The sequence below is a fragment of the Bos javanicus genome, chromosome 25 (genome assembly GCF_032452875.1).
Source record: "Bos javanicus breed banteng chromosome 25, ARS-OSU_banteng_1.0, whole genome shotgun sequence".
In the NCBI taxonomy this organism is placed as follows: Eukaryota; Metazoa; Chordata; class Mammalia; order Artiodactyla; family Bovidae; genus Bos; species Bos javanicus.
This window is the reverse complement of record NC_083892.1, coordinates 37799896-37813059: the sequence shown is the minus strand read 5'-3', so window position 1 is coordinate 37813059 and position 13164 is coordinate 37799896. Positions and strand designations below refer to the sequence as shown.

Below are 13164 nucleotides of genomic sequence, written 5' to 3'. Positions count from 1 at the left end.
CTAAATTTATATCTACTTTTTTTTTGGTGCTGTTGTCCTGCTTTTTCTATTTTTTTTTTGCTTCTTACTTTCTTATGGAATTTTTTTCTTTTCCTCGTAGTTTGGGAGCTGTGTAGTCTATTGCTATGATTGTATTGGCTACCCTAGAAATAACATGCATACTTAACTTAGTCTAACAGTAGTTCTTACTTTGGCCCCTTTCTGAGCAATACAAGGACCCCAGGGTATTTTAACATGCTTTAAATTTACACCACACACACACACACACACATGCAATTATGTTCATCATTGTGAGGTATCTTATTTTTTTTCTCTTAACCCCACAAGATGTTATTTTTCTTAACATCAGTGTTTGTTTAGGTTTATCCACATAATTAAATCACTTTGCTTTTTTTCTTAAATTTCCCCCAAATCTCAGACCTTCTATTGGGGCTTACTCTCCTTCTATCTGAAGTATGTCCTTCAGAATTCCCTGTGGTGCAGTCTCCCTGGTAACAGACTCTCAGGTCTTTTTCTGTAGGTCTGAGCATACCTCTGTTTTGTCCTCATTCTTGAAGTGTATTTTTTTACTTGGTGACAGTTATTTTCTCTCCGTGTATTGAAGATCTCACTCCACTGTCTTCTGGCTTCCATTGTTGCTCTTGAGAAGTCAGCCGTAAGTCTCCCTAAGCTCTTTGAAGGTAACGTGACTTTTTCTCTCTGGCTGCTTTTAAACTCTTCTCTTTGTCTTTTGTTTTTTTGTAGTTTCACTGTAATATGTGTGGGTGTGGACTTCTTTGTTTTTCTGCTTGGCATTTCATCTTAGGTGGGTGTTCTCAGCCCTTATCCTCCCAATAACTGCCTCAGCCCCATTTTTTCTTCTTTTGGAAGTCTGATTAGACACGAGTCACGACCTCTTGCTTTGTCTTTTGTCTCTTATTCTCTCCTTCAGCTCCCTGTGCCACACTCTAGATCATTTTTCAGACCTGTGCTCTAGCTGCTAATTCTTGGTCTTTTTAAAATTCCTTCTTCGGCTGTGTCTATTCCTCTATTAAGTCTCTCTACTGAATTTTATAGTTCAGGTAATTGGCTTTTCTGTTTTAGGAGGTCTATTTGATTTTTTAAAAAACTGTCCCAGAGTGTTTTAAAGTTCAGTTATGATCTGCATCCGATAATTCCCGTGTCTGAGGTCTTCGTGGGTTTGATCTTCCTGGTTCCTGATGGTGCCTTGTTTCCTCGGGGCCTTCTGGTGGTGAGGACCCTGGAAGCCTGGCCTTGAGAACATTCCCTCAGAGAGGGTGCACCCGTGCTTGTGTCAGCTCTCTGGGTGTCCTGGCTCGGCAGGGACCACAGCAGCCCAGGGCTTTCTGTATTCAGCCTGAGGTCTTTGGGGCACTCGGATGGTGTGAGCTTGGGCTGCGAATCCCAGTAAGGCCAGCTCTGTGGTCACAGCTTCTTCGGGATTGTCCATCCCCCTACCCCTGCCGCAGGCACACGCACACGTGTACTCAACATACATGTACACACACACTCACAGTCACAAACGTGCACTCACTCACAGGGCCTCCGTGCCAAGCCAGCTTGCCCCCCCGGGCTCCTGGGGGGCAGGTGTGTCCCCACCATGGTGAGGACGTCTCTGTGAGGCCCCCTGTTGGGCAGGGCCAGGGCTTGGGCCTGTGCACCGTTGAGCCTTGCTCGCTACAGACAGGCGTGTGGGTCCCGTGCTCCGGCAGGCGCCACGGTCAGACACAGCGTGGCATTCTTTGTTCTCTGAGTTCCAAGTTCTGTCCAGTGAGTTCTCTGCCGGCTTCTCTGTTGTTGATATGTTTTATACGAAGTTACCTTTCACGCATCATCCGTATTGTTACTGTTCTCAGTGGGGTGATTGACCTGAAGACTTACCCTGCGTTCCCAGAGACGGAGCCTGCCCATTGTTTCTGATGGGGCGAGAAGCCCTGGCGCAGGGCTGCCGGTGGTGTCAGCTTCTGCCCGAGGCAGGGACCACACTGCCCTGTGCTGGGGGTGACCTGAGGGTCTTGGTTCCATGAGTTTGGTGGAAGAGGGGAGAAGAGCTACAGGACGTTTTTCCTTCCAGAAGAAAGCAGGCCACTGGTCCTTAGGGAGACAGGGAATGGTGGGCAGCGGCTGATACCGCTTTTCCTGAGGAGACTGGGCAGAAAGACGAGGGAATAGGGAGCCGCAGGATGGGCCTTGAATAGGGGGACACGTCTCATCTTCCTTGGTGGCCTGCGTGAGAAGACGCACGAGGGATGCTGGAGAGAGGTGTTAGGAGTGGGGAGCTGAGAAAGCCCAGGCCTCATGTGCTCTGAAGAGCAGCGGAGGGGCTGAGGAGAGGGCTGGTTCAGGAACAGGCCTTATGGGGGGAGAGAAAGGGTGTCAGGGGTCTGGAGAAGCTGAGGTGGGCAGAGGTGCATGCCCAGGATCAGATCAGGTGCTGAAAACACTCACTGTGCCCCAGTCAGAGACTGCCTTTGTGGTCTTTAGCATTTCATGCAAACTTTTTATTTTCCTTAATTAAATAAGTTGGTAATTCCCTAAAGTCATTGACAGTGTCTTAAACTTCTTTTTCATCCAAGATGGCTCTCTGCTCCTAGCAGTTCTGTGCCAGGGGCATGTCTCCCTTCTTGAACTGGACTAGAGATTTGGGTTCTTTTATTTCCTTGATAGAAATGCCCTCTCCACCTAGATACTGAATATGTTGATTTACTCACTGATTTGTGAGATAAGCGTAAAGAGAATTTAACTCGTAAGTTATATTGTACTCTGCAGTGTCAAATAATAGATTGATGTATTCAAATACAGCTTATTTTTCTGGTGGGTGTCGGTCATCGTCATGTGAATCATCAGTAGCTACATCTGACAGGAGTCACAGCCACATGAGAGCTTTCTAAGCATGCAGCCATGCCTGCATCTGCCAGCTAAGAGTCCTCAGCGGTGGGTGCTCAGTACCAGCGTCCGGGTGACACACATGACCAGCCAGGTCCAGGAGCCACTGCAGAAAATAGATTGTAACACACGACGGGAGGGGAGTGGTGGGAAGGAACACGGAGACCACGTAGAGGAGGTATCCCCCCCAACCCACCAGCAAAGGCCATTTCCAAGGGGACAGCGCTGGGCACACGGGCGGGCGGGGCAGGTACAGAGAAGGTGGTCCCTTGCCTGTGGTGACGGTACCCGTAGGCAGTGAGTGATCCGGGCAGGTGGCCTCTTCCACCAAGCAGTGAAGAGTCGTCCTTCCTGATAGCGGAAAGCCCTGAATACTCAGAATAACTGCAATAGGAAACACACAGGTCAACAGGGAAGACCTGTTCACTTTGGAAGTTCCACTGCTTACTACTGTTGTGAATGGGATTCCCTGCCCCCCGCCACCAAAACCCTCAGAATTCCGTGTGTTTACCCTATATCTAGCCATGTTGCTGAATCCTTTCAAGGCCATTGTGATGATCTTTTATGATTCTTTGAGTTTTAAAGTTGACAGTCATTTGAATGCTTCCTTGTGATTATTCCCTCTAGCTCCACCTAATTATTTTTTTTTTTTTTTACCTTGGCCGGAACTCCTAAAGTAACATTCTGTTAGTCAGTCTGAGGAGGCGTTCTTGCTGTGGTCCACACCTTAATAGAAGTGCTTGCTTTTTAAGTCATGTTAAAGCGCTATCTTGAATAACCTCTTCCGTAGCCCCTTGTGCTTGAAATGACTGATGGCTGTATGTGTAAAACTGTGGGTGTTACAAATTCAGTATCTGAAGAGAGAAAGATGTGCTTTTTTATTCCCCCACAGGTCCCTGGGTGTGACGCTTTGGGAGCTCTTTGAGAATGCTGCTCAGCCTTATTCCAACCTCTCCAACTTAGATGTTCTCAACCAGGTCATTCGAGAGAGAGACACGAAACTCCCAAAGCCCCAGCTGGAGCAGCCCTACTCCGACAGATGGTGGGTAACTTCACGTCACCTTCTCTCAGAAGCCGAAGAAAGTCTGTCTCCACAAGTCTTAGTTATATATTCCCTGATTTTCAATAGTAAATGTTATGAAAAGCAATCATTTATATATTATTCATGACTGATTTTAGAATTAACATCTAGTTTTTAAAATGTAATACTGTTTAAAAAAAAAAAGTGTAGAACCAGCAGGAATTTCTGTCTTATACATGTGATAAGAAACTTGTTAAGTCTGAGTTAATTCTAAGAATCAGTTTGAGGGCATTTGCTATCGTGGAATTGTTTTTGAACAAGGCTGTATGTGTGACACTCAGCGTGTGACGAGACAGGTAGCACAGACATGATTGGGTTTAAATTGGCACCTGAGGCAGTTTGCATAATGTGTGTTGACATTTGCAAAAACAAATTTACTTCTTAAGAGTCTCCAGACCCGTTCTTACCTCGGTTTCCAGGTAGAGTCGGGCTCCCCTGTGTCGAGGCCCCTGTCCGTGCCACCCTGTGCTCAGCGGGCGTTGCCCCTGCATCTGGTTGCCCTTATGTGTGGGCACTGCTCAGCCCCTCACCCGACTTGCTAGAACTAACTCACCCAGAATAACTGGATGTTTCTGCCGTAAATTTAATACCATGACATCGTCGTCCTGTCTTCCCTTCCACTCACGGCCGCAATTTAAGGCGTTGCCCGTATTCAGCCAACCCTTTGAAGACCATCTCCTGGCTGCCACCTACTCTGGGCTTCTGTTTCTGCTCTTGCTCTCCACCCTCAGCTCCTTTGGTGGCCTGAGGGAAGCATGTGCTGCACAAGGTCGTGGTGTTCCTTTCTGTCGGGGGAATCGTTAGAGAGTAGTCACCACGGCCTGTGTCTGTGTGAGTCCTTGCAAAATAGAGTGAGTAAGTCTCATACGTTAGACACGTGCATCCTTGACTAAGCAGGAGACCGATGGCAGTTGTGTTCAGAGGAGAGCATTTTAGGGCTGCTTGTAAATTCAGTGGCTGAGCGCGTGGAAAACACCAGAAGAACAAACGACAAGGCCAGAAGAATTGCAGTGATGCTGCACAGGGTCCTAAGGATGCAGAAATCAGTGGCCAGATTTTCTCTCTCCATTTCCACTTTCCCCCAGAGCTCACCATGAACCAGACTCCTGCTGGTGGCCAGCAAAGTGATTCAAGTGTTGGGACTTCTTGGGTGTTGAGCTGGCCTAGGGGGTCCTTGTGAGGTCTTTTCTTGTTTTAAAACAATTTGTCATCTGTCCACTAATCTCCTGTCTCGCTCAGGTATGAAGTCTTGCAGTTCTGCTGGCTGTCACCAGATAAGCGGCCAGCAGCGGAGGACGTGCACCGGCTGCTCACCTACCTGCGGATGCAAAGCCAGAGGGACCCGGAAGTGGACTTTGAGCAGCAGTGGAACGCACTCAAGCCCACTGCAAACAGCAGAGACGCTGCAAGTAACGCCGCCTTCCCCATCCTCGACCACTTCACCAGGGACCGGCTCGGCAGAGAGATGGAGGAGGTCCTCACTGTGACCGAGACCAGCCAAGGCCTGAGCTTCGAGTACGTCTGGGAGGCGGCCAAGCACGACCATTTCGACGAGCGTAGCCGGGGCCCCCCGGATGAAGCCTTGTCCTACACCAGCATTTTCTTCCCCACGGAAGCGTTTGAGAGCTCGCTCTCAGACCCTGGTCCTGGCAAGCAGGATGACAATGGCCAGGATGTCCCCCTGCGGGCCCCCGGGGTGGTGCCCGTTTTCGATGCCCACAACCTTTCTGTCGGAAGCGACTACTACATCCAGTTAGAGGAAAAAAGCCGTAGCAACTTGGAGCTAGATTACCCGCCCGCTCTGCTCACGACAGAGATGGATAATCCTGAGAGGCTTGGGGATGGCGCATCCCAGTGTCTGACGCTCAGGAGCCTGGAGCTTGAGGAGTCCAGTACAGAGGAGGATTTCTTCCAGAACAGTGCAGACCCCAAAGACGCCATCAGACCCGAGGAGGCGCACAGCACCAAGGGCCCCGAGAGCCCTTTCAACAGTTTATTTAATGACCTTGACAAGTCAGAGGCTTTGCCCAGTCACCAAAAAATATTTGACTTGATGGAACTAAATGGAGTCCAAGCTGACTTTAAGCCTCCCACCCTGAGTTCAAGTTTGGATGACCCCAAAGAGTCTGTAATCGCACGCCACTTGGAGAGGGAAAAGCCCCGTAAGCTTTTTGACTGTGAGCCTCTTTACTCCACAGACAGACTCGTACACCAAGATGGTTTTGATCAGCTGGACAGTGAAGAGTTGTCAGAAAACTTTTTATTTCTTCAAGAGAAGAACTTACTGAAAGACTCTTTGTCCAGCAAAGAGCATGTAAATGATCTGCAGACAGAACTCAGAAATGCTGGCTTTCCTGAATCCATGTTAGAAACTCCCAGTAGAAAGTCTGTAGAGGCTGAGTCTAAGTTTGCTGAAAATAAACCCTACTCTTCGCTGCAGGAGAGCATCAGCGTGCACGGCAAGGAGTCGGGTGCAGCGCCCAAGGGTGGCACTGGGGCAGCGGCCTCACCTTGCTCCCCACAGCCGCAGGTACCTCCTACCTCGCTCGAAACCCAGGGGCCGCCTCATGATGTCCCCCCGGGGGCGGCCCTGAAGCAGGGCGGAGCCAGGCCCATGCATCCAGAGGGCGGTGTCTGTGAAGATAGCACCTGCCGAGAGGCAAACCCAGACTCCACGCCCGCCCCACCGGACACCCCCGCCCCCACTGGCAACGGGTCCCCGGCCCTGACTCAGCACGGGGAGGGGGCCGTGAGCCTGGCCCAGAGCGACCCCAGCCTGGTCCAGGACACCGCTGCCAGCAAGGTGAGTATAGGGAACGGCCTCCCAGAATTGAGGCAGAACTTAAAAAACCAGCTGCCTTTGGAAGACCACGGCCCTCGAGGCCCGCGGGAGAGAGCCCGGGAGGCCGCCGAGGTCCTGGGGCAGCTGGGTCGTAGAGATGCTGCTGCAGAGGAGGGCGGCTTGGTGTCCACCCTCTCCTCAGACTCGGCCAGTCAGGACAGCCTCCTGGAGGACAGCTTGTCGGTGCCCGGCCCCGCCTCTGAGCCGTCTGTGGAGACCCCGGACTCCCTGGATTCCATGGATGTCCATGAGGCTTTCCTGGGCTCCTTAGGGCCTCACGCGCCACAGAAACTCCTGACCCCCGACAAGCCAGCGGACAGTGGTTACGAGACAGAGAACCTGGAGTCCCCCGAGTGGACGCTACACCCGGCCCCCGAGGGCGCTGCGGCGCCCGACACCGCCTCGGCGGGTGAGGACACGCCCACCGGGCTGCCTCCCAAGCCCGTCATCGTCATCTCAGATGCCACCGACAGCCACAGAGGCACGGAGGTGACCTCGCAGACCGCTGCGCCTGCGTCCCAGGGCTCGCACCGAGACTCCGCGTACTTCTCAGACAACGACTCTGAGCCCGACAGGAGGTCGGAGGGGGCCCTGGGCACCTCGGTGTCGGCCCTGGGAGCGGACCAGCCCCTGCCTGAGCCTGGTGTCCCGCTGCAGAGTCCCAGCCCCCTGGACAGCTGCCTGGACAGCAGCAGCAGCCCGCCTGACCCTAGCTGTCCTCCTGCTCCGCAGAAATCCCGTCACCTGGAATCCAGAGAACCCGCAGAACCAGCTCCCCTTGACCCTCCCACACACACACTTCCCCCTGACGACGAGGCCGGCAGCCCCTCGAGTCTGCAGAACTCGGAGCTGAGCAGCGGGGACGACCTCGAGGCCCCTGAGGAGCCCCCCTGCACGCTGGCTTCCACCGGCACCAACACCGACGAGCTCCTGGCGCTGACCCATGCCCCGCTCCGCTGCGGCGGCCCCGCGGCGCCAACTCCAGAGAAGGCCTTGTGCGGCCACTCCGAGGGCCCCAAGCTGAAGGAGCCGGACGTGGAGGGAAAGTACCTGGGGAAGCTCGGCGTGTCGGGCATGCTGGACCTTGCCGAGGATGGGATGGACGCCGACGAGGAGGACGAGAACAGCGAAGACTCGGATGAGGACCTGCGGGCCTTCACCCTGCACAGCCTGAGCTCCGAGTCCGAGGACGAGGCCGAGCACCCGGTGCCCGTGGTCCTCAGCCGCGAGGACGGCCGCCACCTGCGGAGCCTGCTGAAGCCTGTGGACCCGCTGCCCGGCTGCAGGAGGGAGAGGAAGGCGGTGACGTTCTTTGACGACGTCACAGTCTATCTCTTTGACCAGGTATCTGTTCCCTGTCCCCTCCGGGTTGTCATGTTGGAGATTCCAGCATGTGTTGGGGCAACGAGCGTGCTCGGGTTTTCCGACTGCTGTTCTGAGGACACTGACTGTGATTTCTCAGAAAAAGGAGTTTGGGGGTGGTTACAGCATCAGTTTGTGAGGTCTGCATGGGGAACTCCTGTCACGTGAAGGGGAAGGGTCTGCGTGCTCCTCCCGGGTGTCCCGGCAGAGCCGCCCAGTCACTCGTCCTTCCAGAGCAGACGAGTGTCCGCGGGCGGTCGGCAGCAACGCCCAGTGCCCAGGAGTGGCTGGAACCGTCCGAGGCTCACAGGTAGCCCTGGAGACACTGACCAGCTGCGGTGCCTGTGGAGCAGGGGCGGGGGTGGCAAGACAGCGGGGCAGGGCGAGAAGGGATCACCTGGCCTCAGCGTTTGTGTTTTGTCAAAAGCTGTTGAAATTCACGGGTCCCTTTCTTCACCTTCTCGGTGCACTTGAATTGTTCCGTTCACAGAGCGGATGACCTGTAGGTGGAATGACAAAAGAGTTATGAATTGTGTGTTGTGAGCAGTGTGGGCAGGCGCTGGGGAAGATGTCTGGGGGTCTCGCTGGAGCAGTGAGGTGGACCCAGCCCCGTGGAAGCCACTGCCTGGTCTACGGAAGGGCTGCACTCGTGTGGTGACTTGGTGGGGAGGAGGTGATGTTTTGATGGGTTCTGGAGACGGGGCAGGATCGCCTAAGAGCCAGACTCAAGGCACGAGAACAAAGGCACGGAAACCAGGTGTGAGACACGCTCAGTAGGTGTGAGATTTGTCGTAGAGTGGAAAAGTGGGTCAGGTCCCAAAGAAAGTCCTGAAAATCTTCTGCAGTGGCCAGTCGGTCCCATGCGGCTTCCATGGAGTCGTAGCTACCCGTGGGTTCAGACTGATGGCTGGTAGGTACCTTCCAGCTCTTGCTGTACAGCTTCATGAGCCTATTTTGAAGTGGTTTGGTTTTGAAGTGGTTTGAGTTCCTTAGCTCCAGAGTTTTCACTGAGCATCATGGGTTTTGGCAGCTCTGCCTCGGTTATTTCCCCATTGGCTCAGCGGGTGCTTGGTGAACGCTGACTCAACTTACTTGTGACATCGCAGCCCAGCAAGTGAATATCTGGGCGCCCCCCTTCCCACGTAGGGTCTCCTTAGCTTCGCTGTGCGTCGGGGGGTCTCCCAGCGTTCCTCACGGGCCCTTCCGTGAGCCTGGTGGGGGTGTTGGACCCTCCGCTCTCGCACAGCCCCCTCTGGACGCACAGTGTTCTCAAGGCCACCACAGTGGATGGTGACGCTTACTTGCAGGTGAGGTGACACACGGCCACACCATTCAGCCTGTCACAGGGCAGGTGAGCTCTGCGCTCAGTCCTGTGCATCCCAGCGTGGGTCACTGTGACGACAGGGCCTGGCCCGGCGGTGTGGGAGGTAGTGTCACAGCCCAGAGCCCCCGGACTCTGAGGTCCTGGGGCAGACGGGGCAGCTGGGGGTCTGTGTGTTGCGTTTCTTTAGTTCATTTGGTTTACAAAGACATGTTCCTTCAAAAAGAAAAAAAATTCAGTGAGCGTAAGGAAAAATACTTTCTCAGGAAAGATTTTTTTTCAAAGAACAGAAAAACACTCAAGAAAACCAAACTTCTCAGTAATTGCTACTGCTTCTCTCACATACACACACCAGAAACTAATTTTAAGTGCTGAAAAGCATTTAAGAAAACAAAACTTGTCTGTAATTCCTACTGCTTCACACACACACACGTAAGTGCTCTCCATAACCGCCCCCTCCAGAGTAATAGGACTCTTCCATCCCCACAAGGTCCCTGGTTCCCGCCACATCCGTCCCCTGGCAACCACTGACCTGGAGTTCTGTCTTTTCTAGAACCGTGTAAGTGGCAGGAGTGTTGTTACCGTTTAGTCATTAAGTCGTGTCCGACTCTCTCACAACATAGAGTGTACCCGCCAGGCTCCTCCGTCCCCTGGATTTCCCAGGCAAGAAGACTGGAGTGGGTTGCCATTTCCTTCTCCATGAGATCTTCCCGACCCAGAGATAGAACCCACGTCTCGTGTGCTGGGTGGCGGGTCCGTTACGGCTGAGCTGCCCCGGAAGGCCGAGCGGCGGGATTAGACCGTGTGTGACCTTGAGTGTCCAGAGACTCACTCAGTCCGAAGGTCAGGGAGTCCCCACCGCCGCAGGTTGTTCGTTAACCTGCTGGCCAGTATTTACACCAACTGTTTCTGTTCTTATTTTTAATCTTTTTAAAAGTTAAACAGTAAAATTGACCCTTTTTTTTGTACAATGCTGTAAAACTGTAGCGCTCGGGTCACCCTCCCCAGAACCATGAGAGACGCAGCTCCCTCACCCCAGAATACGCCCCGTGCTCGCTCCTGTGCCCTGAGCACCCCTGTATCATTTTACATTCCCACCAGCAGCGTGTGTGACCCAGCATGTAACCTTCGGAGGCTGACTGTTACACTCTGAGCCGTAGAAGGCGTCGCTTGTTGCAGTAGTCCCTTCCTTTTAGACGTGTTCCATCCTGCGGACATGTGATCGTTGTAACCATTTACCTGCGGAAGCACATTTGGTTTTCCGCTTTGGGGCTATCACAAATAAAGCTGCTTTGAATAACTGTAGGTTTTTGTGTGGACACAATTTTTACTTTGAATCTGAGATAAAGGCCCAGGAGTATGATTGTTGGGTTATATGATATGTGTGTGTGTTTAGGCTTTTTTTTTTAATTGAAGTATAACGAGGGACAGGGAAGCCTGGTATGCTGCAGTCCGTGGGGTTGCAAAGAGTTGACCAACGACTTAGTGACTGAACAATAACAATAGTTGATTTATAGTGTATGTTTAGTTTTTAAAGAAAATGACAAACTGTTTTCCAGAGGGGCTGTATCATTTTACATTCCGGACAGCGTACGTGAGGTCTAGTTTCTCGTGGTTTGTTTGTTTTGCTTTGGCCGCACCGTGTGGTTTGTGGGATCTTAGTTCCCCAAGCAGGGAATGCACACGGGCCCGTGGCGGTGAAAGCACCGCGTCTTAACAACTATACTGCCAGGGAATTCTCATTATTTTTTATTTTGGCTTTTCTAACAGACGTGAAGTGATACTGCATCATGGTCTTAAACTGGATCTCCCTATTGGATCGTGATGTTGCTGTCTTTTCGTGGGCTGCTTTGCTATCCACGTGTTCAGTGAGGTGCCCCTTTTGCCCATTTTCTGGGTGAATTCTCTGTGTTCTTTGAATTTTGGAAGTTCTTTATAAGTTCTAGATAAGAGTCCTTTGTCAGATATATGGCTTGGAAATACTTCTCCCAATCTATAGCTTATATCTTTCACAGAGCAAGGGGTTTTTAAGTTTTGATGAATTCCAGTTTATAATTTTTTTTTTTCTGTTTATGGATCATGCTTTAGGTATCATGTCTAAGTTCTTCACCAAACCCTAATTCCTGAATATTTTCTCTAAAAATTTTATATAGTTTTGCATTTTTCATTTAGATCTGTTACACATTTTGAAATAGTTTTTGTATAATGTTTAGGTTGGGGTTCATTGTTTTGCCTCCGGATGGATGTCCAGTTGTTCCAGCACCATCTGTTGAAAATACTATTCTCTCTCCATTGAATTGCTTTTGCACCTTCATCAAAAGTTAAATGGCCATATTTTTTTTTTAATGGATCTGTTTCTGGACTTTCTGCTCTATTCCATTGATCTGTATGTTTTCCCCTTTACCACAATCTTGGTTCCATTTGTTCCTTGCCAGTATGCAGAAGTGTGGTTGATTTTTGTATGTTGACTCTCTATCCTACTCTACTGATTTATCAGTTCTAGGAATTTTGTTTTCAAATTCCTTGTGGTTTTCTACATGATCAAGCATGTTGCCTGCAAATAGGGACAGGTTTATTCTTTTCCAAACTGTATCTCTTTCATTTCTTTTTCTTACCTTATTACACTAGCTAGGACTTCCAGGACAGTGTTCAATAGAGGGTTTACCTAACATTGATTGATTTTTCAATATTTAATGAGCCTTGCATTCCTGGGAAGTAAAGCCCACTTGGTTTAAGGTATTCTTGTTACATGTTGCTGGATTTGATTTGCTGGTTATCTTGTGGAGGATTTCATGTTGTGGAGGTCTGCATATTGGTCTGTAATTTTGGGGGGTGTTTGACTACTTGGCTGACTTTACTCTGGTGCTGTCTTTGGTTTGGTGTCAAGGTAATGCTGGTCTCATAAAGTGAGTTGGAAAGTCACAGTCGATTGACTAACACAGGTTGGAACGGTGTGGGTCCACTTCACGTGGGTTTTTTTCACTAAACACCTACCAAATACTACACGATCCAAGATTGGTTGAATCTGTGAATGTAGCACCTTGGGTATCAAGGGGCGATGGTACAGTTACAGGTGGATCCTCAGCTGTGCCGGAATCAGTGCCCTCGCCCCGCGGGCATCAGTCGGGTCAGCTGTATTCCCTCTTCTGGGAAGAGATTGTGTGGATTTATTGATCTCTCTCTGAAGAACTGCTTTTGGTTTCATGGCATGTTTTCCTTTGTTTTCTTTTTAATTTTATCAATTTCTATTTTATCTTTTATGTCTTCTGCTTGCTTTGGATTTATTTTGCTCTTTTTCTGGACTCTTCCAGTAGAAGCAAGGGATTTGAGACCTTTTTTTCATTTTACTATTAACATTTAATGTAGTAAGTTGCGTTTTTCATTCAAAATATTTTCTGATTTTCCTTGAGACTTTCCCTTTGACCCAAGGATTACTTATTTAAAAAAAAATACTATTTAATTTCCAAGGGTTGGAGGGTTTTTTTAACCTTTCTGTTACTGATTTCCGGTGTAATCTGTTTTGGTCAGAGAACATGCTTTGGAGGGTTTCGGCTCCTTCCTCTGCGTCGCTTCGTCTGCAGAGCCAGCGTGTGGTCTGTCCTGGTCAGTGGGCCACGTGCACCTGAAAGCGTGTGCTTCACTTCTGCCGGGGGGCTTGTTCTCTGAACGCCA

General features: G+C 50.7%; 1 protein-coding gene across 6 annotated transcripts in view; it reads left to right on the top strand.

The window, feature by feature from the left end:
- LMTK2 (lemur tyrosine kinase 2) overlaps positions 1-13164 on the top strand; it is a 75611-nt gene that overhangs the window by 54257 nt on the left and 8190 nt on the right. For all 6 annotated transcript variants that reach the window (XM_061402174.1, XM_061402172.1, XM_061402176.1 and 3 more), the window contains 2 exons: positions 3779-3928; positions 5207-8153. In XM_061402174.1, the coding sequence (XP_061258158.1) occupies positions 3779-3928; positions 5207-8153 (3097 nt within the window). The remainder of the gene's footprint in view (positions 1-3778; positions 3929-5206; positions 8154-13164) is intronic.